Source organism: Branchiostoma floridae, chromosome 16, assembly GCF_000003815.2.
Source record: "Branchiostoma floridae strain S238N-H82 chromosome 16, Bfl_VNyyK, whole genome shotgun sequence".
Lineage (NCBI taxonomy): Eukaryota > Metazoa > Chordata > Leptocardii > Amphioxiformes > Branchiostomatidae > Branchiostoma > Branchiostoma floridae.
This window is the reverse complement of record NC_049994.1, coordinates 4,671,462-4,699,099: the sequence shown is the minus strand read 5'-3', so window position 1 is coordinate 4,699,099 and position 27,638 is coordinate 4,671,462. Positions and strand designations below refer to the sequence as shown.

The 27,638-nt window shown below is 40.2% G+C and overlaps 1 protein-coding gene across 6 annotated transcripts; it reads left to right on the top strand.

Moving 5' to 3' along the window:
• The first annotated feature begins 2,838 nt into the window (after nucleotides 1-2,838).
• On the top strand, nucleotides 2,839-26,768 carry LOC118403727 (pollen-specific leucine-rich repeat extensin-like protein 3). 6 transcript variants are annotated; one of them, XM_035802521.1, is made up of 19 exons: nucleotides 2,839-2,993; nucleotides 11,792-11,828; nucleotides 14,670-14,752; nucleotides 15,362-15,484; nucleotides 16,096-16,351; nucleotides 17,190-17,320; nucleotides 17,757-17,938; nucleotides 18,367-18,449; nucleotides 22,182-22,298; nucleotides 22,840-22,905; nucleotides 23,680-23,753; nucleotides 24,094-24,180; nucleotides 24,292-24,354; nucleotides 24,682-24,786; nucleotides 24,945-25,046; nucleotides 25,143-25,247; nucleotides 25,475-25,612; nucleotides 25,828-25,926; nucleotides 26,164-26,768. In XM_035802521.1, exons 1-19 carry the CDS (start codon nucleotides 2,925-2,927, stop codon nucleotides 26,233-26,235), a joined length of 1,992 nt encoding a protein of 663 aa, XP_035658414.1. In that variant the 5' UTR covers nucleotides 2,839-2,924; the 3' UTR covers nucleotides 26,236-26,768. The 6 variants fall into 6 exon arrangements, with proteins under 6 accessions (XP_035658414.1, XP_035658417.1, XP_035658419.1 ...); XM_035802524.1 differs by lacking the exon at nucleotides 23,680-23,753 and adding an exon at nucleotides 23,494-23,510; XM_035802526.1 differs by lacking the exon at nucleotides 2,839-2,993 and adding an exon at nucleotides 10,010-10,144.
• The last annotated feature ends 870 nt before the right edge of the window (nucleotides 26,769-27,638 follow it).

Sequence of the window (27,638 nt, the reverse complement as noted above, 5' to 3'; positions counted from 1 at the left end):
AGAGCTGTCTACCACTAAAAAATCACAGCCGCAGCATGTTCAGAACTCGAGATATCAAACCAGGAAGTTCCGCTGCAGTACCTTTCCAGGCCGCTAGGGGGCCCAAAATCTAATCGTTTCCAGGTCTCATCAAGACCTACACACATACCAAATATCAATACAATCCATCCAGGCGTTCTACAGTTATGCCGGTGTTCTACACACATACATACATACATACATACATACATACAAACACACGCTACCCAAAATATAACCTTCTTGGCGAAGGTAATAAACAAGGTTATTTTCATAACGACTTAACAACATGATTGTGTACTGTTTGTTTGACTGCGTCTTTGTTTGTAGTTCATATCCGGTAAACCATACCAAAGCGTAACACACTAGTCTGTCATTCTTGAAGGAAGTGACTGACCAAGCTAGAAAGCAATTTGTAAATAATGTTTTTACACTATTTTCTAACATATTCCCAAATCTTTCGTTATCGATTTTTGTCAATCGGGGTCGACAGGATAGTGCACGATGATTTTTTTAAAGCAAAATTGACGGAATATCGGGTGTAGAATACACTATTTATTCGCGGCCCCGTGGCCATGACGCCGATTAAGACTATAAGTGAAGTAATAGTTGGACAAACTTCTTGAAGGCTGGGTTTGAAAGTCTCATGTGAGAGGCATCCAAGTGTAAATTGTGGTATTGTGGTGTACGTAGACTTGATATCCCTAAATACCGCGTTTTAGATACTGCGGTTATAAGGTACCTACTAGGACTGGGTACCGGTGTGACAGCGATCTCGCCCCCCCGTGATCTCGCCCCCCCCCCCCCCTGGGGCGAAATCACTAGCGATCTCGCCCTCCCCGGCTAGTGATCTCGCCCCCCTACCTCGCCCCCCTTTAGCGATTTCGCCCCCCCCCCAAAAAAAAACGGGTTTACATGACATTTTAGAAGTTGATTGGTATAAATCACAAAATACAGTTTCAGAATGATATAAGTACACGAGTTTGATGCATAACTCCATTCATAGTATCAATATTAACGTAATAAGATAGTTGAACTTGTTTCAGACAAGGAGGGTTGGGTCCATTGTATTCCCATTATTGCATATACCTTAGTCTTGACATAAGATGTATTTCATTGTATTCACCTGTCCTCAAGCAACCTATATATCTCCAATATGAAGTCTCTACCTTGAAGTGACCACAAAAGAACTATGTAATGTCTTTATTAATTATGCAAATATAAGGTATTAATTAGAATAACGCACATTTTGGTATTATGCACCTGGCCAAGGGATATCTTCACCTCCAACATATTTAGGAACTGATGCATACCCGTGTTTCTTAAGACTGGTACTTTACCAGTGGTTGTGTAGCATTTACTTTAGCAACAGCTATATCAACTTGCGCGTAGATTAGTGTTTATAATGAGAAACTATTATTCACGTGTGTTTTTGTTAGTGCTTTGGAAATGTTTCCAGCACAAGAAAGAAAACACTGTGACAAATTGAAAACATATAGCTGACGTATTCCGTACCATAGACGGTGTTGATTTATACGTTCGCAGTATAGCACTGTTTTTATGCCACCTCAGCTGCAAAAATTGTCTTTTTCATTTCAATGTCATGTTTGCACCGAACGATATAGTATCGACTTTCGAGGTATGACAACTTACGGTACGGTAATAAGGTGCCATATAGGTACCAGGTAACACACCATATACGTTACTCCCCAGGTGCAGTATAGTGCCAGGTAGCGCACCTGTAATATGTAGTATTATAAACCAGCTGCTCTTGGGGGGGGGGGGGCCAAAACGCTAAAGGGGGGCGAAAACGCTAGTGATCTCGCCCCCCGGGGGGGCGAGATCGCCGGGGGGGGGGCGAGATCGCTGTCACACCGGTACAGAAAATTCAGGTCCAGGTCCGGTTCAGGTCCAAAGGATCAGGTCCAGGTCCGGACCTGAACCTGATTCAGTATGACTCATACCAATGGTCCATTTCACTACAAAGAAATCTGTTTGGTGGAGTATTAAACTTACACTGACGTTTTAAAATCCTACAACGCTAACTGCACATGTACGATTGATTGTAAAACTTGGTAGAAACTATTACCTCTACTCTACTTCATTCTTGTTATTTTCTTCCACCTGCAAGCGTTAAAACATGTGAATGCCTGATAGAATAATCTGTTAATTTTCTAATCGGTCCAACATCCGGTCCACCTAATTTTTTCAGGTCCGGTTTTTCTGGACCGGTCCAATAAGAAAAACCGGTTCTGTACCGGTGCACTGTACCGATACCCAGCCCTAGTACCTACTGTACTCTCCAAGCACTCAGGTTAAGCTCGGGCTGTTTTTTTTAAACGTTTTTTTAGCCGTTTTTATGGGGCTTTCTATTTTGTATTGTATTATATTTTGTATTGTCAAAACCTAGGCGGACTTCGAAAAACAATACAAAAAAGAAAGCCCGATAAAAACGACCGGAGCCGGAGCCTAACCTCTGCATGAAGAGTAGGACCCCGCTGCAGCCACTTGCGAGAGTCACTGAGAAACATTTTTGTTTTACAACGATGGTTGATTGATTGGTTGAGTGATTTTAGAGAAATTGTATTCCTCCTAAAAATTTCGGTCTCTCTTGTGTTATAATGCTCTCACACACTCTAACACACACACAAACGGAAAGACACACACACAGACACACACACACACATATGCTTCTGACGAAACTAGTAGTCATTCAGGATGATGATGACTGCCCAGGTTTCCTATTCGCTATGGGGCCTTGCCTGAGCGACCACGATGGCACTGCCCAGCGATGACGTCACGCCCTCTTCAAATAAACGTTCACAGGTTACGGTCCAAAACACCTGGGCACAGGTAACGCTGCTAGGCAGAACAGGTGTGTTACGGGTACGGCACAGACGGCCATAATGGCGGCTACAGACACAAGAAATCTCACAGATCAGATGACCAAACTCCGACTCAAGTTAATGCAGAGGGTACGTAACTTTCACTCTTCTTGTTCCTCAGAAAATCTCGGTGACACCCGAGAAGGTTTCGACCTCGTCTCGACAACAAAAGGGGATGGGAAGTAAGGCGTGCTTAACAAGATTAAGAAGGATAAGTAACTGCGTTTTACAATAGAGACCACACAGTCTTTGATTGTCAAACAACGTGTATGTGGCTTTAGACCCAGTCTTTGGAAAGTTCTACTTCTAAAATAGAAGTATCATCTGTAACATGATACCTTGTAGTGTCCTTAAGCTTGTACTATAAAAACGTGTAGAAGGTGCAATCTGTGCTGAAAGACCCGTTAAGTGAGGCCTCCTTAATCTGCCTCTTGTGGGGGTTTTGTCCATTCTAAATTGTACAAAATGCCTTTGTAAGATGCCGTAGAATGTTCTAGAAACTAACGTTATATCAACTGTACATCTAAAGGTATACGTAGAAGATGAATACTGTTTTGTTGTGTATGATCAATCCAGTGGATTCAAGTGGATATTCGTTTCTACCGGTCCCCAGTCACCCATGAAATTTAACTAAATTTGCTGACGCTGTTTCTTGACTAAAATTCAGTCCATGAATCTCAGACTTATCCTTTTCCCGTGTGTAGGGGAATTTTGGTCTCCATACCTTTAAGTGAATCTTTTACAAAAAGGAAACAGATAGAGGCCCTATAGGATTTACGCTGAGTACATGGACCTCACATGAAAATAAGAACAAATACAAGTGAAATTTCATACAAGGAAAGTGAAAAACTGTCTGCATAACTCACTGCAATCAACTAAGATATTATACAAAGTGATACAAAAGAGTTATCTCATACACTTCCCATGTTTTTGATCGGACGTTGTTTCACCGATAGCTTGTATCGTCTGTTGCTAAGCACTACCCCACCCAGTCGACTGTACCGCTAGAAGCGTTAATCTTTAACGAACAAGACCGTCTTTATTTTGCTGCTGTCCCTTAAACGTTTACAAGATATCTTACAGATAGACAGCGTTGGAAGTCTGTGTTCTTTGAAGGATAGCACGAAATTCCTAAGCTACACTGTGAAGTTGTGTAACGCCGAGGGGTGGTATTATTATACGTGACAATTGTCACTTGAGTCACCCCTCTAGGAACTAATGAGCGTAAAATCACATGTCTGACACACATTCGGCGACAATCAACAGTACATATATATACCTATTCTAGTAATTGGAAGATGCAGGTGTTGTTTCAGTGATTATAAAGTTTCTCATAGTATTTGTTCTCCCTACAGTTTGTTTGTTAGGAAGGTCTTCGAGTGCAACCATTTGTTTGTTAAACGGATAGACTGTTGTAGTGAATCCCTGAACAACGATATACTATTACATAGAGCCTAGTTCCATACCAGATTCCGTCTAGATATCCCGACTACTTCAAACCCTAAATACATTGTTTCCTCCTGTAGAACAATGATACTCGAAATTGACTATTTACTCGACATCATGCGGACCAGGCCAGTCAAATGTTTCTGGTAGGCAACACAGTAATTGCACGATAACTTTTGACCCCCTAGGCCCCCCACTGAAGTTGGACAATGGTCACTATTTAATCCGTAAGACATGTAAAACTAAAGAGGCAAAGATATACACTTGGATTTCTATAAACATTTCCCAATTGCCATAGAAGGCAGGCATAGTAATTAGAAAGACTGTTGCCAAGGTATTGGTGACATTGCATTCTAGTAACTTTTCTTACTTGTTATCATGAACCTAACGTTACATTAAAAGTTACAGTTTCCTATAGGTTCCTTAAGACATATAAAACTAAGGAGGCAAAGATATACACTTGAATTTCTATAAACATTTCCCAATTACCATAGAAGGCATGCATAGTAATTAGAAAGCCTGTTTCCAAGGTATACGTGACATTGCATACTAGTAACTTTGCTTACTTATTACCATGATCCTAACGTTATTACATTAAAAGTTACAGTTTCCTATAGTCTAGGAACAAACTTTGAAAGAATTAACTCGTTCAAACCTCATTATGCCAACGTAATTGCATCTTTACTGGTCAATTCAAGGGCCAAATCCCCATTCAGTTTTAGAGAGTGTTTTGTGTCTTGGAACTACCTGTTCTGTTGTCATTGTCGACGGCCAAAGTCCTTGTGTATTAATGGGTTGACGTTTTTATCGCTTTAATAGGTAAAGGGGGGGTCTCTTATGTACAACATTAACTCTGTGATTTATGAATTTATGTCGGTGTGTTTATATTTATTTGTAAAAATGGAGCGGTCGTTATGTGGCATATTTCATGAGAGGTTTAGAAAAGAAAACTGTAGGCTTGACATGACCAAAATAGATTTTATGATTTCTGAAACAATCACGTTTGAAATATGGGTTTTAGCCTACTAAACAAATTTGCTTCAGTTGGCCGAGAGAAACCTGTACTTAAGGTAACATGGCCGCCATTTTGAAAAAAAAAACATGCCAATTTTTCACTTGGTTCCGAATGGAAGTATCAACGCTAGTTCACCTTTATCAGTGGGGTAACCTATATACGTTGCCTTCGGAAATGGTATTTAGGGTCTAGGGATAAAACGTCGACAGTCGGTGCTTCAAACTACAATACTTTGAACGTATTACAACTTGAAACCATCGTCCGTCCAGTTGATATCCCTTAATACAACGAATATAGGTTACCCTGTGGATAAAGGTGAACTAGCGTTACCCTAACCTGTAGGCGGGCACATGTGACATGACAGGAAAATTTTTCACGCTCGATGAAACGCTTGTGGTGGGCCATTTGTTAGGTCATGTTATACGGTGTTGCACGCGTTTCTTGCCATGTCAAATTTCTGTCCATGGACACTGAATAACAGGTATTTGGTGTAACGCAGGTGTCACATCCCCCAGTGAAAATGAAATATCTCTTCAAAGGGTTCCTTGCTGTGCAGAAGTCAATGTCAAGTTTCTTAACAGTTTTTCCGGAACAAATATATGTTTTAGACTATGCAAATATAACCAGGTGCGATTGAAACTCTCACACGTTTCTCAAGGTCAAACAGGAGGTCTCCATAGACAATTAGTTTTGCTATGTAATCTGTGGGTCAACAGTATGACATCTCACATGTATCATATACAAAGGAGTAACAAAATTGCATAGGCATATGGTGGTTGACTTCTTTCTGAAGATTTTTGCATGGGGTTGAGCAAATAACGTTACACCTACGAACGTTTCATCTGCAATACAACTGATAACTTTTAAGTCAGCAAAATCATTGACAGCAATCATACAATGTTCCTCGAAAGTTGTATGATTTACTGAGCAGGAACACAGGTTTTTGAAAGAAGAAAAAAGCATGGCCTTCGTTGTGTTTCAATTATAGAGTAGTTGAGTTAAATTTTCTTCGTGTTATATTTTGATAAAGTGTTAACGTTACTTACATGCCCCCGGTACTTGCATGACTCGTATATGTCAGTTGTATAACAGTAGTGGTGACGATGGTTTTGCGATGGTGTGTAGATACAGCGTTAACGTTATCAGACCTAAATCACGAGATTTGAGCGAAAGATGTATACCCTACTATCATCTACAAAAGCACCATAAAACGCGTTTTAAACCTAAAATAATTTTTTTTATGTAAAAACAACACCAACTTTCATTTTCGTGTGTGTTACTGAAAGCATGCAATTTTTGGCTTGAAAGTCGGGAGTCAAAATCACGCATTGAGTAGAAAGAAATAGCCGGAAAAAGTTTTCCGAGGTATTTTGTATATACAAATTTTAAAAAAGAATACATCTTCCAACTCCACTGTGTAATATTTCGCCTCATTCCTCCTGGATGTCGATATCGTCAAGCAGTTAGAATGTTTAGCTGGTCTTACCACATTGACGGACCAGGTGTTTTGTGTGGGTGGGTACGGGCAGATGGGGTCACGTAAGGGTCAGAGGTACACCCGTCTCCATGGTTACGATCTGACCAACTGTTCAGTGAATGGCGGCTTCAAAAGACCAAAGAAACTCTCAAAAGATAACGAAAACAAGCGATTAATTATGATTACCAACTAAATATATTTCATTTATAGGTTCCACCGCTGTCAGCTTCACAAATCCTTTGTTGATGTGAAATAAATTGAAAAATGTTGAAAATGGGATTTAGATGTAGAGGAAAGAAGTGGACGGAGAAATAATAAAGAATAAAGTACTTGCTCTGTATCGCCTCATATCATCACTACGATTCTACGGACTTTTATTTCATTGATGTACATTTCAGAGTTCGCACTAGTACTGTGGTCGTAGATTTCACAAAGGCATTTGACATTCGTCGTTGGTCGTCGTGCAATTCTGATGTCGTAATATTTGCAAATTGGCTGTGACAGAACCGACTTCCGACAAGGATTTATGACAGCATTTTCCATCACAACATAGCTGAATACTTTACGACACATATACGATAATCGTAACAATGACCTTAGTCTGCGACCAAACGACGACCGTAGCAAGGCCCTATAAATCAGTTTGTTTGCCGTGATTTTCCTGAAAATGAAATTTTGATATCTCGCCATAACAGCTTATGGGGTGTAGTAACTCTACTCTCTACTAGACTAACTACACTGGCTAATATAGGGAGATTAATTTGCCAGGAAAATTTTGCTACGAGAGCTCGAGGAGTTGGTCGGCCGCGCAGCCGGAGAGGAAACATGAACCTTAGCGTGGACTGACTCCCCTGGCCAATTTCCTGATTTTTCGATCCCCGTACCCCCTAGAAAGACCTGGTGGGAGCTATATCAACTCCTAATCAATGGTGCACTCGCACAAGTTACTTGCTAGTTGTTGATAGTCTCTTAGTAGATATCGTATAATTAGAAATTCTGAAAGCCCCACCTTAATAATACAGTGACAAATGATAAAATACTCCTACCAACGTATACATTATATATCTTCAGTATCAGAAAAAGATGGAATGTTGAGATAGCAGTACGGTGTTTCTCGTTTGCTTTAGCGGCCACTAAACTGGTCACACCAATATGCAAAAACCAATTACTCAAGCAACTGGATATGATTTTGGAAACGGTCAGACGTTTCAGACAACCATCCGGTGTCTTTCGTCAGTGTCACTGCATTTTGATGTCTAATAACCGTCATCGACGTATCAACTGGTCAGTTATTAAGTGTTTTTATGATCTTTATGATAAATCATAATCCCATATATCTCACATCTGTTGGAAGAATATGAGAGAAATGCGTTGTCAGACTACGGTCACCTAGCAGTGGGTCAACAAACACTGGAAGTCATTAGGGTTTCGACTTAATCTTCGTCTATTTTTGGTTCAGTCTCCCGACCAATTTGTTATTTCATTAGTGGCAATATAATGGTCATTAATCGCTGTCTCTATGGCAACGGGAAGGCCATATCTCAGGAACCAGGTGTTCTGGCGGACTTTAGACGCGTAACCATGGTGACGAACGACGCGCGTTTGGCCTAGTGTACCAGGGACTAGACCACCACTGGTGTGTGGCACGTGTTATGATAACGCCACAGCAAGTAAATTTTAAGGATGGCATCCTCGCGCTCATAAATTTTCGTCTGATTTCAGTAAAAAAAAAAAGCAAGATTTTTCTTCTTCTTCAGAGACGGTCAGCATGACGAGAAAGTAATCAATGAAATGAGAAAATGTGATATGTTGTTTTGTCACAATTCGTGTTACAACGTTTATGGTGCACGTGTCTATTTTGAAAATTTAGCCATCTTGTTTTTTATACCTTTTATCTTATTTTCGGAGCCTGCATACATAGGATGCCATCCATAAAAGAATACTTGCTGTGGCCTTATATACAGAAACACAGGGAGAAATCTATTGCGTAACAAATTGTATGGAAAAAATCTATGAAAACTTGTACAAACATGGCATTTATAAACTATTTCTCATATCCAACAATTTTAAAGAACTACCTGTAGCCTAATTATTAAATGTACTGTAGCTAAAACTATACATTCTTTTACGCTATGATAACATTATCTTGATTACAGTAGGCTGTGTCAGTAATATATATAACAATATTTTTTCGTTTTTGCAAAGGACTGTGTGTGAATGGCCTTAAGGTATATACTAGGTATGAGACCATAGAAAAGAAATCATGATCTTTATGCAAATCAACATCCCAATGACCTCTGCGGTAGTCTATATCTGTCCCGGATGTCGCTATGACGTCATGACCTTATGACAAGTTTCCTTCTGATTAATATCAATGAAGCTGGATTGTTGAATTGGTATGTTACTTGGCGCGCACTTGACTCAGCTGGAGAACAATTGATAGATGTATTGGACATTACATTTATAGAACAAGAACTATGTACTTTGTAGAGAATGACTCGAAATAGCTCTGCCGTTGACAGCTTGTGGTCAAAAGTATTTTGACCTTTAAAATATGGCGCATGTACACACGATACGGTATGTTTGAAACACGTATTTCCTGTGCTAACAACGGTATATTAGGAAACATGGATGAGTTGATATGTTCAAGGAGGTTCCTTGATATGGTCAATGATAATTCCTTTTTTTTACGCTGGTGAATTAGATAAATTGGTTATTGCAGTTTAAAAATATAGCCTTACGCGCTGCAATAATTATTGTAGAATACACATAAAATTCGAAACAGATTTTGTTCTTATCTCCCTTCCATTTTGTCAAACATTGAAAGATACGCATTAGATTCAGAATCGAAAGAAACACATTGCATTCAGTAAAGACCCTTTGATATTGTACTGGCACTACCGTAACAATGTCTGCTGCTGTGCGTTGTTTGGAGCTACTAAAAGCATAATTCTGTAAACTCTATTGCTTTACCAACATTGGATACACCATCAAAAGCAACCACTGACAGAATACTACTACTAGAAAAACAGGAAGAGGCAGCCATGCATAACGCAAAGCAGAAATTTTCCTTTTCAATTTTAATTTACCATAACTCCCACGTCATACAGTGAACACTGTACAACATCAAAACTATGTCATTTTGTGTACTTGTACGTGACTTAGACGGCATACTGTTGTCGTTTACGACATCGAGTGAACAGCTAAAAATGTGAATCCATTTGGAGCTCTGTCATAAGTTAGACATGTTGTCTCGATAAATGACGACCAGCTAAACAGTCTGTTCTTCGCCGCGCCTGTAACGTATGTATGTACCTGTTATCTGCTAATGTTGTCTTCTCTAATGTGTTTTAATGATGTGTTTACCGGCTTGTTGCAAAGTTTGCTGCCCTTCCCCACTACAGGTTATGTTTTCTTAGCATCCCGTGACCAGGTCCGGTAGTGGTGACCGTCCCATTTTTACATAACGCCCCCCAAGTTAAGAAATTAGATTATTTCAGTCGACAGGTTTTCTCATTGATGATGTCTTTATGTGGTTTGGGTTATTATAATCGCCATCTTCTGATGATAGGAAGATTTGATGTCCCGGATGTTCGACTTGTGAGAGCAAGATGTCCCGGATGTTCGATTTGAGGAGACTGCTGTTGTTATTGGTAACGGTATCCATAGCGACTGACAAATGGTCACTTTGCTTAACAACCATGTTTATGTTGAATCTATCGATTTGCTTGCCAACTGTTTTTCCAACGAATGCGTAGAAAAGCAGTTATTCTAAAGAACACGCTGTAGAAAGTAGATCCTTTAAGATATTTGCTTGCGCATCTGCTATCTGAATGGTCAGCTGAAAATCAGTAGAATCTCAAGACTTAGCTGAAGTCATCCCATATTCGATGAATGTCTTGGGTCGACAGAGTGTCTCTCCTCCTTGGACGAAACTTGGTAACTGTTTTTGTCTTATGCTTCGTTTTCTCGAGAAAGTGCTTCATGATTGTAATACCGGATGTGGTGAAAAGGGAAGGGTTAGCTTATTCTTTCATTCTGTCTTTACGTATGTTATGTTATGTTATACTTTCGTTAAAATGTTTTTAATGGGAAGATTTCTCCTATGACCTTCACCCGTGTAAAGACTGTCAGGGGCCGATAGTTAGCATGATGCCCCACCTTCTTTAACCGGCTACACTAGCAGTGTTAATGGCCTCTTTTTACTTCAATGAAGCCGACAGGACCTTAAAACATGGTTTGTCACGCTTGTGTTTTCAAGTTGACTTTTGTGCTTAAAACCAGAGGGTTAGGCCTGTCAACAAGACCGACCGCACCTCCCAGATGTCTTTGAATTTCACCCGTCCGAATTACTCCTACTGTTTTGTCAAGGTTTAAGCAAATCCTCGGGTGTACGTATAGCATGCCACACTACATTTCGAACTACTTTGTCTTCATTAGTTACCGTTCAGAAAGACTTATGCTAATAGCTTGTGTATGTCATAATGTTGAGGGAATAATCTTATCTTTAAGGGTTGATCAAGTGGTTGCTAAGGTGAACTTTTAATTATCGGGGCCAGTTTCGTAGGTGCTCTGTTCTTTTCTAAGCGTCGTTATTGACTTGTACGTGCTTATGAAGCGGTTTTGCTAGAACGTTGTCACGGTTGCGAAAAAGGGACAACAAATTAGATGTGGCAATCAGGAAATATTCATTTGGTCGGGTTTAGGTTCAGGATTATCTTTGTTGTTATAGTAAATATTAGATCAGATATGGAACGAATGTCTCGACTTCTCCTTACAGACTTTGTTTCATTGGTTTACATACAGTATTGCATTCGCACTAGTAATGTGGTTGTAGATTTCACAAATGCATTTGACAATCAGTCAATGCAGACGGTTTTTACACTGTAACCGAGTGCCTAAAAGAACGAGTGACGACATGATAATGATTGCTGTTATTTTCTCTTTCAGAAACTTGAGAACGAGAGAGAAAACGCACCTTCAACAGGTAAAATATCAACAATTTTCTACTTTTGGTGACTGTTAGAGTAGTGGTCATTTTGTTACGGTTTGTGTAGATGGTGGCTTGGATCACAGACCATGCAAACAAATCTAGTAACTATGGGCATCACTGTTTGTAGAGATGTGTGACTAATTGGGGTCAGTAAACGTTTCCATACACCATTGACTTCCGTCAATGGCTACTATGCTACTTAGGATGCTCTGGACAAATGATTTTGTTCATACCCTTTTTAGGACTACTTTGTGAAAGGGAATTGTTAGAGTAATAGGATTATTGGGTATTACAGTAAGGCTTATGCTAGTTACAACGTAGTTTAAAGGATTTAAATTGTTCTTACATAAAGTTTATACTAACAAGTATACACATATTGCTTTCCTATAGATTATGATTTATCAATTTTTTGAAAGAATTTTACATCACATTTTCACTCTTTCATCCTTTATCCTCCTGATGAAAAAGACTCTCTGACTATTTTTAGATCATAAAGCGATTTTATACTGTACTTAAAAAAAGTGCCTGTACGTTGAACTCGCCTCTATCAGGCTCCACAGGTCGCTGGAAAAATAGTAAAAATTGACCAAATAAGACAGAAAACACGCCAGAGGAGCACAGTTTGCGACTTATGGCTAGCCAACACTCCTAGGTTAATTAACTCCTACTAGGCTTTTATTCCTTAAACTTGGCCAAAGTCACCTTATTCGGCCAGAGAGACTAACGTTGAACGCTCTCTACCGATAGCTCTAGCTCTGGGCACCTCCCCCCCCCCCATCAGACGACCACACAAACATATAACCCACCCTATTGAGATCTATAGCCCTAGGTTATCACAACGACATTAATCAGTTATGCTGAGTACCTTAGTTATTGCCAGTATGAAACGTCTAATATTTGCCAATGGGATGGCGCCGTAAGTAGGTGGGAGGGGGGTTAAGGAGAGGTCGGTTGCCCGGGTAACCAACATCACGTGACCCGCACAGCAAGCGAAGACAAATGTGTGGTCCTCAACAAGCAAATTCTTATCTTTTTCTTTCAAGAAAAATCGTTTGAGAATTTTTCATCCGTATCTTGTGCATACCTTTAACTTTTTTTTATCGCTTTGTGTTTTAGGTCATTTGTGTGATGTCGTTTTTGACCGGATCATAGTTTTTACCACAAAACGAACGATACAATACCAAACATTTGGTCGTTGAAACAAAAATCTGAACAATGCCAATGAGTTTAAATCTTATAGAAAAGGGGCTACAAAGGCGCCACAAAAGTTTTTCAGCGCCACAAATCTCTGCAGGCGTTGATGTACTTGTTTTGGTACCAAGGTTAAGTCATTAATGTTCCATTCGTCAAACCTTTTAGGGTGCCGGCGTGACAGTAATGGTAAATGATGCTGTTTAATTACAGACACTCTGGAATGTTTCTGTCACCATTCCAAAACCCAGGTCGGTTTCCTTGGGTTCACAACCACAAAACCCTCTTGAGTCTTAATGTTGAAACCGTCAATTAATTAAGACCCTTTTCTTCTGGATTCCTTTAGAGGTTGTGGTCGTCAAAAGCGGCGTATATCGAGGACATAGTAAAAGAATAAACAACTGTTTCATTCTTGTTTACATGACCCCATGGTACAAACTACTTACATTGTGGCCCCCTGGTTACGGTAACTATGGCCGCTACTACTCTCTACAGTTGATCGGTACACAAAACAAGTCCAGTTTGGACCGGACTGACAACAATGCCCGGAGTTGTCGTGGCGGTAACAAGTCTTGTTTGCGGAGTCTTGAGTTGAATAGACATCCGTAGAAGTACCAAAATCTCTTTCTTAAAGTGTCTTTCTGTAAGGATCAGGTTGCGCCCTGACAGGGCAAGATGTGACGATTGGATGCTTCCCCCTGTAACCATCTTAAGTTTGTCCGACTTCCCCTGTTTCCTCGGTAAGTTCTTAAGTGTAGACGCTAAGGACGCTCAAGTTCATTGAGTGTGGGTCTTGCTCATACCGCAAATATCGAGTCATCTCTTTTTTAATGGCAGATTACTGGTAAAGTACATGCAGAACAACTGTGGAATGTGCATAGATATGATTTCCATGCCATTGGAAAATTTGTTACTTGATACTATTATACACACTGGTGGACGTACCAACTGATAAGTATCTAATACCAGCTCAAAAAAGGACAAGAAACAGTCATGCCTTCAAATACCAGAGTTACCAACCTAGGATTGATGTGTTCAAAATTCGTACTTTCCCAGAAATACCGTAGAGTGGAATTTGTTATCACCAAGTACAGTAGGGGCATCTTCTCTGGGTAGTTTTAAAGAACGCTTGCAGATAAATGTGCAAAAGTTAGGGGTAACGAGTCGTTCGGTGTAATATAACCAGCTGCTGCCGCGCCGTGTGCCTGCGAAGCTGGTGTGTTACGCCGAACGGCGGTTATACCGGCTATATAGATACAGATACAGATACAGATACGTCAACGTATAACTTTGCGTATCTGTGTATCCTGACGACTTTGGCTTGAAGTGGGACATTTTATAAGGTCAGATTTACAGGCTATCTGTGTACAATCGATGCGCTGATCCATGTTCATCGCAAGCGTTAAGTTTAAGTTTCGCTCGGTATGTCGCATTACGTGACTGCTTCAAACATGAAATTTAAGCTATTTTTGCCTTTCACTCGCTCGAACGCATTTCTTCAATCTTTCTGATTTCGGCTTCCTGTTAACATATTTGCTTGTAGTTGTTGGCAGTATTCAAGTGGCATAGTCAGCTTAAGATTGTTTTTAAATTTATATACTCTTTTCATGATTTGAGGTTGATCTGTGTTGATTCTTCCTCCAGCGACTCAAGTCGACCCCAGTAACTCGCCCGACGCCTTGCAGCGAGCTCTAGAGAGGCGACAGGACCTACTCAACAGATTAAGGGTCAGTCTTTATTACATAGTGTTGCTTACTACACAATAAGCCACCGTTAGGATTACGTCACACTTCCAAACGGACGGGAGGTTTGTGGAAACGAAAAATAGAAAGGCATACGTAGAAATATACACAAATGATTCCCACGACCATTCTCTTTTCGTCTTGTGTATTTTGGTGTCTTTTATATCATATTTTTCGTTCCCGAAAGCTGCCCAGCTGGGCCCTGGTTTGAAAATGTGACGTAGGCCTTCGGAATAAATTGTGTAACACAGACGTCTTTCGTTGGCATAGTACCGTAAATTATTTACAAACCTTCAGGCAATATGGCCATATTATTAACAATTTTCATTGCGAATAAAAGCAAAGGTAATCCCATAGCCTTGCGACAATACTGTTGTTTTCGTTCTTACTCTACTTTCTATCCGTATACAGATAGGTATACCGATCTGATAATGCAACCTTTTTAACCATAAAATGCTAGTTGTAATAGTTATGTGTTCTGAATTTAGTACTAAATTAATGTCTGGTGCATTCGGTAAATGTCATCTCATAAAAAATCTGGAAGGACACCCCCCCTCTCCATAATCATGTCATTTTTATTTTATTTTTTTGCAGGACGAAAAATTGAACGAACCTAGATCACCGTCTCCTATGTACCGGCCAAGGTCATATGGGGGTCACAGACATAGGAGACTACTAACGCCCATCCGAACTGCCCGGTCTCTGCCTGACATACAGGTGAGTAAACAAACAAACAAACAAACAAACAAACAAACAAACAAGCAAGCATCAACGGCATAGAAAGTCCGTCCGATCTATTGAATCGTATCAGATGTCCTGATCGTGTCAAAAAATATCTTCACTTTTATTATGTGTACCTTCATGGAAGGGAAACATATTGTTTTTACTACATTTTCTCCTCTTCTTCTCCAAAGAAATAAGGTCAATGACCTGTAACAGATGGCTGTCACCATGGTTACTGATAAGGTAGAAGACATCACGTGGTGTTAAATTACATGGCGTTGCATAAGCACGTCACCGGAACGTACTGCGCCTGCGCGAAAAGTATAGACATGCTAAACCTTGCTAAACCCCCGGTTTACTAAAGGGCCGCATTTAAAAAGTACGTGCGTATATAAGGGTGAAATCCCGTGTACGTTTTACATGAAAACCATGTCTCTAATATATATTGTGCAACAAGCGGGATTTCAATGCGAACGTTGACCAAAACCAAGCCCCCAAACCACCAGGGGTTCGCACAGGCGCAGTACGTTCCGGTGGACGTGGCTGTGTTGCATAGACTTTTATCTTAACATTTCCTAAAAGTTCGAACATTGTTTTTCACCTAGGTATACCGTCACGATCCGATGCCGCATAGACAGATAGTGGAGCATCAAATAACGTCACAGGTCCCTCCTCCACCACCTCCACCCCCTCCTCAACCAGTGGTACAGCCCATCGTAAACCAGATGCCGCAGCCAATAGTGAACCAAGTACCGCCACAGCCGATAGTCAACCAGATCCCACCACAGAACCCGCTCATTCACAACGTCTATCCGCCGGGACCGCCGGAGACCAGGAATTCTGCATTCTTGAATAGGAATGGTGAGCTTTTATTTTATAGATCATTGTAACATAATAAAACATTAACTTTGAGTAACATAGAATACATTGAAATTAGGTGACAAGTTTTTACTAATATTTGTGTTCAATTTTTGTCAATAACATAAAAAATGCAACACCCTAAGATTTTGTGTAGCATGCATGTATTGCAAATGAAGTCATCTATTTTGTGAGTAAGACATTTACATGTACATGTATTTTGACATTTGGGCTTTCTAGAATTCTATAACGTTGACTTTTGACTATCAACGCCCGAGAGTTCAATACGATCTATTTTATTCGAATAAAAGCTCATCTGTGTTAGAATCCAGTTGTTGTAAAGTTTATACTTTGTTACAACACAAAGAAAGGAACTCACTAAAAATTCTCGGTCAAAGACGTCGACCTTCTTCAGATGTACGATTCGCTTCACTGATGTCTCGGAAGTGGGAAGATGACATCAGCAGCGAATTCATCTATTTTGCTTGACAATTTGAGTCTAACCGTCGGAATTCTAAGAGCAAAATTTGTGTTGACCGGTGCAATGGCCTAGTGGGTAGAGTGTTCGCCTTGCATTCGGTAGGTCGTGAGTTCGATCCCCGGCCGAGTCATACCAAAGACTCTAAAAATGGTACATGCTGCTTTCTCTGCTTAGCACTCAGCACTAATGAGGAAGAGTATGGAAGTTAAACACACATCACTACCAGCGGACCAGCCCCCTGCTGTAGTGGCTTGCACATGTGTGGCCCAAGGGCTTCGAAGTGGGGATGGGCGCCACCCTACGCGTCTGTAGATGCATGGGCAAACTTTAACTTTTTTTTTAAATTTGTGTAAATTACAGACATGGTAGACATGATGATGATGCAGAACGCACAGATGCACCAGATCGTCATGCAGCAGATGATGTTCCAACACCTGCCCATGAAGCAGCCGGGGCTGCAGCAGCCGCAGCAGGTGTCCATGCCGGTGCAGGTGGGTACAACATCGCATGTGACATTCCACAGCTACAAATGCCAGTACAATACGATAGTTCACGATTCTAAGTACGCATTTGTAGCGAAATGCATTGTGGGTGATATGTCAAAGGTAAAGGCCCATTCGACATAAACAAAAAACGTCTGCACGTTGTTACCAAATCGAGATAATGGTCAAGACGAGAGCTGTTTACAAGTTAGGGACATTCACCTTTGACACTTTACCCACAATTCATCTCGCTGCGCATGTAAACTTGGAATCGTGATTCTCCTTATTCGAGCCTTTAAAATCTCTGCTAATAACAACATACACTAGCAATATGACTACAGTTTGTAACCAATAGTAAGGGATGTGTTTCCTTGTTATATTTCAATCCATAAATACATATATCAGGATTACGTTTGATATTGACTAACGAATAACTCTGTCACAGGTGATGCAAGAACCGCCGGCGCCGGTAGTGGTCCAGGCCCCGGGAGGGGGAGGTAAGCGTCCCCCATCCGTACATCATCATCATCACTACTCCTCCGTGCAGCAGCCGGCGGTGCAGTACCAGGCAGCGCCGCAACCACAGCCTGTCGTCAGTCACATCACACAACTCCCGCCGCTACAGCCGTGAGTGAAACCTTTGTGTTAACATTTCTTGTAGCTCTTCTCGAAATAGTTTAACTGTAATATCTAACACAAAAATTGGACTCACCCAAATTTTCGACTGAAAAGCACCATTCTTTGTCAAGGAATGAATAACCCACTGCTGCCGTGACGCCACGTTATGCGGATAGAACACGTGAGTCAGTGAGCAGTGGATCATAAGTTGCAAGAAGTCTATGGCGCCCACCGTCTATGTTCTTGTAGCTGTCTGTATGACCATATCTGTTCAGAGAATCCTATAGAGAACCTACCATGGTAAGCAATGCCCAAATAGATACAATGTATTTTACAGCGACATATATGTTAAACTGTAGTACACACACAACGCCCCCATAGCCCCCGTATGTTGTCGATGATTTTGATTCTCATTATAATATTTTCTCTATCTCCAGGAGAAGGATATACCGAAACATCCCTCCACCCCCGCCTCCAAGCGCAACACAAACGGTTGGTCCCGACTACCAACAACCCACAGGTAAGACTGGGTGAAAAAAAAACGTTGATTTCACTTTATAAGTTTTTATCATCATCCCAGAATGTCTCCGGAACAGTATCAATGCATATGTCATGATAAGATGCAGGGAGGATGCCATGGCAGGAAAACGCTTACTACGAACCACCTTATAAGCTCGTTCATAGATCCAACTGCGTATGCGCATGCAGGTCAAAGTTGAAGACCTCTCAGACATAAAGGGCTGACATTACAGTTGGACCTCTCCATAGGAAAGCATTATAAAATACACTAAAACAAGGCTTCAGAAAAGTACTAACCCCAATTTCAATCTTAAGAAAAATTCTCCACCAGACAGCCACAAGGGTCATCTTTGTAAAAACTAAAAGAAAACAGAGGGTTAACCACCTCAAACTCCGAGGAATCCCCGCTCTATGACAGAAACCTCACCTTTGACCTCAGTTTTCTCCTGATACCACCAATATGACGCAACAACTAAAATCCTTCCGTGCGCCACCTAAACTGCTAAACTGAGCAAATTTTGACCAAAATGGGAAAGATTAGACCTTACCTGTTCCTTCTATCCCAAAAAGTCTCCAGGTTGGGCCAAAATTTTCAAGGAAAAAGAAGATTTTAAAGGATTTTAAGTCAAGACAAGGATTGTTTGCAACTTTGGGACCTTCACCTTTGACCTGCGCATGTGCAGTTGGATCTGTGATCGGGATTATTTGAAGGAAATGGTTAATGATTCCTTAAAAGGCCTGCAATGACGTAGACACTGATGATTTCCATATCGCCATACATAGACAGATGATCATGTAACTGATGTATTGATGATGACGTAATTAGTGATGAAGATAATATTGAAATGATTATTACCACTATAAATAGCAATGAAGCAAAATATATCATATCAATCTAATATACTATCAGCTTGCTTGAAATGTCAATATTTCTCACCCATAATGGCTGTATGATTATTTACAGACTACTATGACGACGCATTCTGACGAGGCATTCGGGTGATGACGTCACTTTGACGTACAGCAGCTTCGCTTGACTATGATTATGCACCTGTCAAAGTAAACCCAAAGGGGTGGGTTTCTTGGGTTTCTCCATCTCTAAAATTATATATCTAGTACAAGAATGTCGTTAAACTATCTGCCCTTGTAATGCATACCCCTATAGTTTTTCCCTTGGGTTTCGTTGAAAGGTGCACAATCATTACTTTAATGCTTGTCTTTATGATGGAGGTTATACGACATAGAGGAATCATACATTTAGGCGTCGTTTTGAAGTTTTAGAGTACTGTATATTTTAGTCATCTACCCTTGTTGTGTCAAAGTCTTGGAATGTACAGCACATGCAAGCCCCTAAGAACTTTTCTGAGACAACTAGAATCGTTGAGTAGAAAGCATCAAATCCACTGGCCAGAATCCCAATTAAGATCGTGACGTAATATCCGGATCGCTGACGTAATATCCGGGCCTGTACTACCTCACCATACCAAACAGTTCCGCTTTGTCCTGGAGCAAAGAAACTAAGGGCTTCAAATTCCCGAGTAAACTCTGTTGCAAAATTACTCGACAATGGACTGGCATGTAGACCAAGTAGAGTAGGCCATCAGGACTTTGACTCTTTTGTCATTTGTAAATAGACCATATAGAGAGGTGGCGTCGTGTACATAGCGCTGAACGCGGTGATCATATTTAGACAAATATTCCGTTTGCAGAATATGAACGCGTCTACCGCAGCGATTTTTCTTTCAGACAGTTTTTAACTTTTGAAACGTTGTATTTGTCGGAAATGTGCAAAATGATTTGTGTACAAATATCTATGAAAGACAATTGTTTGTATTAAAGAATAATTCACATCAACCTGTTTTTGTGGGCGTGGCTTCCTTGTGTCGACTCAATTAGTTTCTCATTAATCATCAACTAAAAACCTGTCATGCATGAATTCTTTTTATTTACATACAAAATATTTGGCTTTTTCGTCAGAGACAGGACAAAATTGACCAATGGAAACTCTTCTTACATACTTGTCAACTGCAATCACCAATGGGAACGCTCCTCTCTTACTGCTTTGGCAGTAGAGAGGACGGTCCGACATGTATAGAGTGACAAAGTAAACTTTAGACTGACACAAAGTAAATTGTGTGACATATGAGAAAACATTCACTAACAGGTGCCATAGAAAGACTACAGAGGAGCCCGCCTACTTACATCAAGCCGGTCACGCTTGAATTACAATGAAAAGACCAAATGACAACACAGCTTAGGTTCTATACGATAAAAGGTTCGCATGCAGTTATGTTAGGTTCAATTTTTGTTTCAAAAGTGACTCTTACAAATGTAAACCCATATTAGGTTAAAACTACGTAGATTCAACTTTTGATAAAACAAATTGATAACAATTCTATAATTATTATTTATACATGCAACAAAGAACGTACGTAAACCTAAAACAGTTAGGGCAGTGTGTTTAATTTTTTATCTTGTTTTTCTAAAATCTAGGTCTAAAATGCCAAGCCTTTACACAAAGCAAACAACATTACTAGGGGAGGTCTTTGTGAAGTTGTGATTTTTTCTAAAAATAACCCGACAGAAAATGTTTGGACACAAGCTTTAGTGCTACTAAAAACTGTCGCCTTTAAATAAGCACAGTGATATCGATATCATATCTGCCCTTTTCAGCTATATAATGCCACGAACATCGAAACCAGATGTTATTTTGCACAGTAACTGTACATGTCCTGACTGCAACGTTCCTTGGCCAAAATACCGAGGCCTAACTGACCCTTTAACGGAGATCCACTCCAATGACATGGTTGTTTGTAAAGCACGCAGTAACGGAACTTCGGTGTGTGTCAAACTGAACAAAGAACCACGCAGCATATCGTCTTAGGCATGTTTTCTCAGCAAACCACTCTCACCTTACTCCATCGGTTGACCGAAAAGGAGGAATGTACGCAGGCGTTAGTTTGATGACGGGGCACTTTGTCTTTGTTGTGAGGCCATGTTGAAGACATAGCCTGACTAAACCAATGGAAGCTTCCAGAGAAGCCTTTTCATTGGTCAGAAGCTTGATAGCAAAGAGCTGCTATAAGTCAAGCTATTCGGACCAATAGGAGCTCAGGATTCTTAATCACTTTGAAAATCCATCCAATAGGAGTTCAGGATTCTCTATCACAATGAAAATCATTCAGCACATCTCTAATAACATAGGAAAATGAATCATCTGGACTAGGATGTTGACCAAAATTCTCCTAAAGCCACAGCATAAAAATTTTATGGATGACATTAGCGGGCTCAATAACTTTTGCCTGATGTGAAAAAAAAATTGTTCTTCTTCGGAGATCGTCAACATGACGAAAAAGTACCAACTGGAAATAGTTTGTTTTGTTTTGGACTAATGATTGTACTTCGAGGTACCGATTATTGTAGATGTAGATTTGTTTGTACAAGAAGGAAATTGATTTTAGTACTAGGCAGAGCTAGATATCGATTTAAAATGAGGAAAATTTTTTTATGATATTCAGATGAAATACAATCTAAATTAAAGTAGGTTTCGTCTTCTACCCTATTCAAGTTAGAAAACTGACAAATCATTTGTTTCACAGGTTTGTGTCCTTCTGATTCAACACGGAGTTTGTGACAGCTTATGCGTGGTTTTCCTTTCTATAGTACACCATCAACATACTGTCCGAGTGTTTACTAAATAGTACTTATAATCACTTCTGTCTTTCTTACTCAGTTAAGACTAGAACACCCGTCAGAAAGCGCAGTAAGAAGCCGCCGACCCCTACACCGACACCACGTCAGCCCACACCTGTGAGACCAAGAACCGTCACCACACCGCCAAAAACTAAAGGTCGGTTGAAACTGCTATCAATCAAATTCCTGTCAGAACAACCTCATATGGTGGGAACCGATACGAAAAATCAGGTCTTCGTGTAAACAACGCTAACTGCCTTTGTACGTTTGACTGTAAAATCTTGGTTGAAATGAATATAAACTCTGCTCTACTTAGCTCTTGTTATTTTCTTGGACCAAAACGCGTGCGCGTCTGTCGATATTATGTGTTCATTTTCTAAACGGTCAAATATCGGGTCTACTGATTTTTCAGGGTCGAATTTTTTCGGACCGGTGCAAGAAGAAACAAATCGATTTTGTACCGGTACACACCACTAGTATGACCCGTAACTGCAGTTGTATACATGTATGTTAAATATTCTCGTTACTTTTTTGAGCTTTTAGATCGATATTACTTTCAATTGAAGCTTGTGCAACCCTGTCAAACGTATCAAATTCTGACGCGTTCTTAGTTAATACGTTTAAACTTCAGCAATGTAGACTTCATTGATGTATCTGAGTAAACAAGATGTGGGATGATATTTTTTTTATATTTATAGAAACGCCCGCACCAAAGCCACCCACACCACAGCCTCCAGCGAGAAAAATACCATTTCCCGGACCTCGTAAGTTTACATTTATGTAGTCTTATCTGTGAATTGAATGTGCACAGGTGGAAAATAAATTGATAATAGTACATTGATAATAAGCCTCTTCTATATCATTCTGTTGCGTTAAAGATACTGCACACCGTTTGTGATATCTCGTTTTCATGTCCATCATCATTGCTCGCCATTTAATATTACACGTAATTTAGCATTTATAGACCTTTAAAGGCTAGAGTTCCTACAGATCTGAGTATTCCTCGAGCCGCTGCAATACCGACACATATTTTTTTTCATATTTGCCAAAGTGCACCACGCTATCAAAAACAAAATCATAGTACATGTAGTGTTTTGTACTGAATATTTGTTTTGTGTAGAAAGGGTTAACTTTTTTATTTTGCCAAATACTACACTCAGTATCACTATTAGAAATTTGCAAGCTGTTTTTTTTTATATTACTACTTTGTACTATTCTTCTTTTCATTATTTTTTGTTGATGAAAAATACCAATATCTATTAATGATATAAAACATTGATCTGCTGCCATGCCCAGCCAGGGCGGCTTGACCACGCCTACTCACCCCTCTTCCTTCTCTGTCTCTCTTTCAGAAGAAGAAGAAGAAAAGGTTCGTCGGAAAACGTTCTCTCCTTTTTCTTTCTGTCTTCTCGTCCATCTATCCTTTCCTTCCATCTTTTTCCTGCTATTAAAAACCGCTGCCTGAAGTCTGCCCTGGCTGTGCATGCGCAATGAGAACTATGTGTGTTTCCTCACTGCCCCCCTCCCTCCATCTTCAGCTGCCCTCCGGAAGCTAAGACATATCTTCTACGCCGCGTGGTTTGTAGCTTTTCTTAAGGCGCAGCAGAAGAAGGTAGGCTGACTTATCTTCATAAATTATATGTCTCTTATTGCTAATTACAATAACTGTTGGAAATCTAGATTTGTTTTCTATCAAAGTTAAACATTTTGGTATTAAATCAATGCATGAAAAATATACCAGCGCAAAAAAGGAAACGAACGAAGTAAAATATATGCCACCGTTTCAGAAAAACATAGCATCGTTTCAGAAAAACATAGCATCCAGTTTAACAACGTAAAACGAACACTATGCTATTCAAGAAGAACGTAGCACACAATTTGGCGACGTAACACAAAACGAAAATCCACACTGCCCATATATGTTAATGATGTCGTGCTTCTCTTTTTAACAGAATCGAGAGAAGAGATTAGAAGAAGAGTTCCTGTTTGGTATTCACCTAAAAGAAGCTGTGTCAGCATTGCATAGGATATACCTCAATGTAAGTACCAACCCATTGCGTTCAAGGAACTTCATTTGCGTATCATCTGATTGACTTTGTATTCTTTATATGTAAATATTTCGTAACACGTTCTTTGACCTTTTTCCCCAGCCGGAAGGCCCTGTGAACGAGATCTTGAGAACGGCTGTCTTGGATGGAACCATAGACACAAAGGTAAAACATATATAGTCCCACAAAGAGCTATCAAACGTTTTGATTAAGGTAAAGGATAATGAGGCACATGCAGAGAGATTCAGAAGTAAATAATAGAAAGACAGATTTGGCTCTGTTGGCTCTGCTCTGGAGACTATTTACTGTATTTTTCAACTTTGATCCCATGGGCAACAAGTTTATTTCTCTTTCTTGATTTGTGTCCTTACGATATGTCTTTGCCACAGTGAAAAGAGCAAACAATAAACATACAGTACACTTTTGAATTTGTTTGACAGCAAGTGATGATTTATTATTACGTCTAACTTAATACACGCTTTCTTGTTGCAGCGGGATGCTCGTGGCACGGTTGTAGAGTTTGTTGACTCCAGACAAGCCATTCCACAGATCTGCTACATCATCGAAAATCTCACCTACAACATCACAGAGATCATGGTAGGGTGGCCATCTTCAGTAATCATAATTAGGCTAGCTCCTGAGGCGTCGCCAAAAATCAGACCAATTCTCTAGTTTTTCGCCAAACTTTTTGGATGGATTTTAACCGGATGCTGGGCTTTGTCTCACATTTGCCTATTTTTTATTCTTTTCAACAGCCGGACAAGGGTGTTCTAGGAACCAACAAGAAAGCTTCGATTTTCCATTTGGTACAAGACAGGAAAACGTTCCCCAAAGGATATTTCTGGCAACTCGAAAGGGTACAGTATACTCTATTTCCTTTGTCTATTTTTGCTTTGAATGTCTTATTTATTCATCTGTATTTCATGTTTGATCCTGACTTTTCCCGTTCACAGGCTGAGCTGGAGTTTGACGCCCTTGATAGAACAGTTCGAGTCAATAAACGCAGAGCGGCCATGCTGGTCATTGGCATGTACTTGTCAAGGGGACTCATAACCACGGTAAGAGCGCCCCTTAACGGACTATAAGAGTACTGCAGATATCTTCTACATATTAGTAACTTGGTCTGTTACTTGCACATTGGTTGGTTTAAAGGAAAAGTTAGATGTTTCTTTGATTGGATGATTGGTTGACTGTTTCTTTTTATTGATTAGTTAATCAGCAAGTTAGTTAGTTAATTAGTTGGTTGGATGCTGAGATGTTACACTTGTTGAATTCCCTCCCTCAGTTGCTGATGAAACCACTGGACTACGGTCTATCCACTACGATGTTGGACGATGTTGGGGAGAGGAACTTGAAGCTGCTTGCCACACTCTTCCTAAATCTCGTCCGGAGGGCGTCAGTGCCAGCGAAGGAACAGCCTTGGGTATACTTTTCATGATCTAATAAAACTGTGCATTTTTCAAAACTGATGGAAGCTGTTTTTTATGGTCTAAACATGCCCCCTAGCATATCCCAATGGAACTGCAGTGGTATATTTACACATGAATGAAGAGATGAGGGCAACAGCAAAGTCAAGAATTGATTGTGTTGGGCTGGGCACAGTCTGCATGCAGTTGACCGTGCATTTTCTCCCCCTAGCCAGTGCCAGTGGAATTGCAGCGCTTTATCTTCTCGGATGAAGAAATGCGGCAGATCTACAGCAACAGCAAAGTCAAGAAAAGTTTGGAGTATGCAGAGGTAGGCCTCTAGTAATACTGCCCTGCGGGTTGCAATTTATCCCAGACAGTATCATAGTTAAATTCCTTCATTCAGGTATACTAGAAACCTTCAAGCAGTGTCGGAGCAATTATATGGTATAGGGAAAAAATTGGCTTGACGCTGGGCCAGAAACAGTAAATGTGGGCCAAATTTCAATTTCAGACTCATAATGTGATTGGTTCATAGATAAATCAGCATAACTCTGTGTCATTTCAGAAACTCTTGCGAGACTGGGCGGAGGAATACGTCAAGCGACTCATGAAGGCCAGAGATCCAGACGATGAGTGATATGTTCAACAATACGCTGTTGAAGCCTGACTAAAGTTCACGCTTCTGTTTCTACATGTAATATCAAATACTATCAGAACAGGCCAATATGAAAGATTTGCACCAAAAAGAGCATGTGCACTGTGGTGCATCCAAGTTTTTATGTAAATATTGTACAGTCATTCTTGTGCATCAAAAGTAGCTGGGGTGGGGGTGATAACTGAGAGGCTTTCTCCCAAAGCAAAGGAATTTTAGCCACAAGCACAGGTTTTCTACTTGTATAAGCCACAGTCCTGTACATTACCGTTATACATACAAATATACGGCTTGTTTTCTTTTCATTTTTGGTTACTTGGCACTATTATAACATAGCATTTCCAATTTACGTCATTGTTATACGTGTACACTTTAAGAGCAATTTGCCATTATGTACGAATGCACTAAACAGTATTTATAGCACATCACCAAGCACTTTTTTATGCATTTATGAAATGAGCCACAAGGTGGCGCTGTTCATCATTACACATCAGTGCACTCTTGGCAAAAAATGTATATGTCACAGTGGAGATCACGATCCAGTAGAATCGTCGATTCTCCTAGGAGAAACTCCGAATCAAACTCGAATGATTCTAAGATGTAGGAAACAGCAATAATTCTTTTGATAAACAATGATTTTATTTAGTATTAATGCAAACCTACTAACACCACAAAGCTGAAAGTATTTAAAGCATGTGTAGAGGCTATTTTGATTTATGGTTCAGACTCATGGACACTAACTAAGTCTCTGTCCAAGAAACTGGATGGTAACTACACCCGTCTGCTTCGTTTTGCTCTAAATGTACCCTGGCAGAGTCGCATAGGAAACAAAAAAACTGTACAATGGACTTCCCCCGATCACTAGAACTATTCAGAAAAGAAGACTGGCCCTTGCTGGCCATGTAGCACGTCATGAGGAGATGGCCTGTCCAAAGTTCTCCTCTGGCAACCCGAGGAGAAAAGAAGAAGGGGACGACCGAACCTGACACTTAAGAATGTACTGGAGAGTGAGGTTGGACTGAAGGACCGCAACCTGCTAACTGCCATGCTAGACAGAGATGCATGGTCTGATATTATTAGTGGCACCTCTTATGAATATGAGGATGAATTGAACTGAACTGAACTAACTCATTACCAACTACACTCAAGCCTACTTGTGTCACTTTTGCGATCGGGATCTCTCCTAGGAGAAACTCCGATCGCGATCTCTCCAAGGAGAATCGGCGATTCTACTGGATCGTGATCTCTACTGTGACATATATACATGTACATGTATAAAATGGAAGCCAGAACTATATGATGATTGTTGCAGATCAAAGGAAATACCTAACAGTATGATTGTTGCATAAATATTGTACAGGATGCTCAAGTTAAGATAATTTGTTGCA

Bases quoted from the DNA above. Each gene is read 5' to 3' on its own strand.
- LOC118403727 (XM_035802521.1), top strand. From the start codon at position 2,925: ATGGCGGCTACAGACACAAGAAATCTCACAGATCAGATGACCAAACTC. The intron at 25,248-25,474 runs GTAAGAGCGCCC...TCCCTCCCTCAG, and splicing joins CAAGGGGACTCATAACCACG to TTGCTGATGAAACCACTGGA. The intron at 25,927-26,163 runs GTAGGCCTCTAG...GTGTCATTTCAG, and splicing joins AAAGTTTGGAGTATGCAGAG to AAACTCTTGCGAGACTGGGC.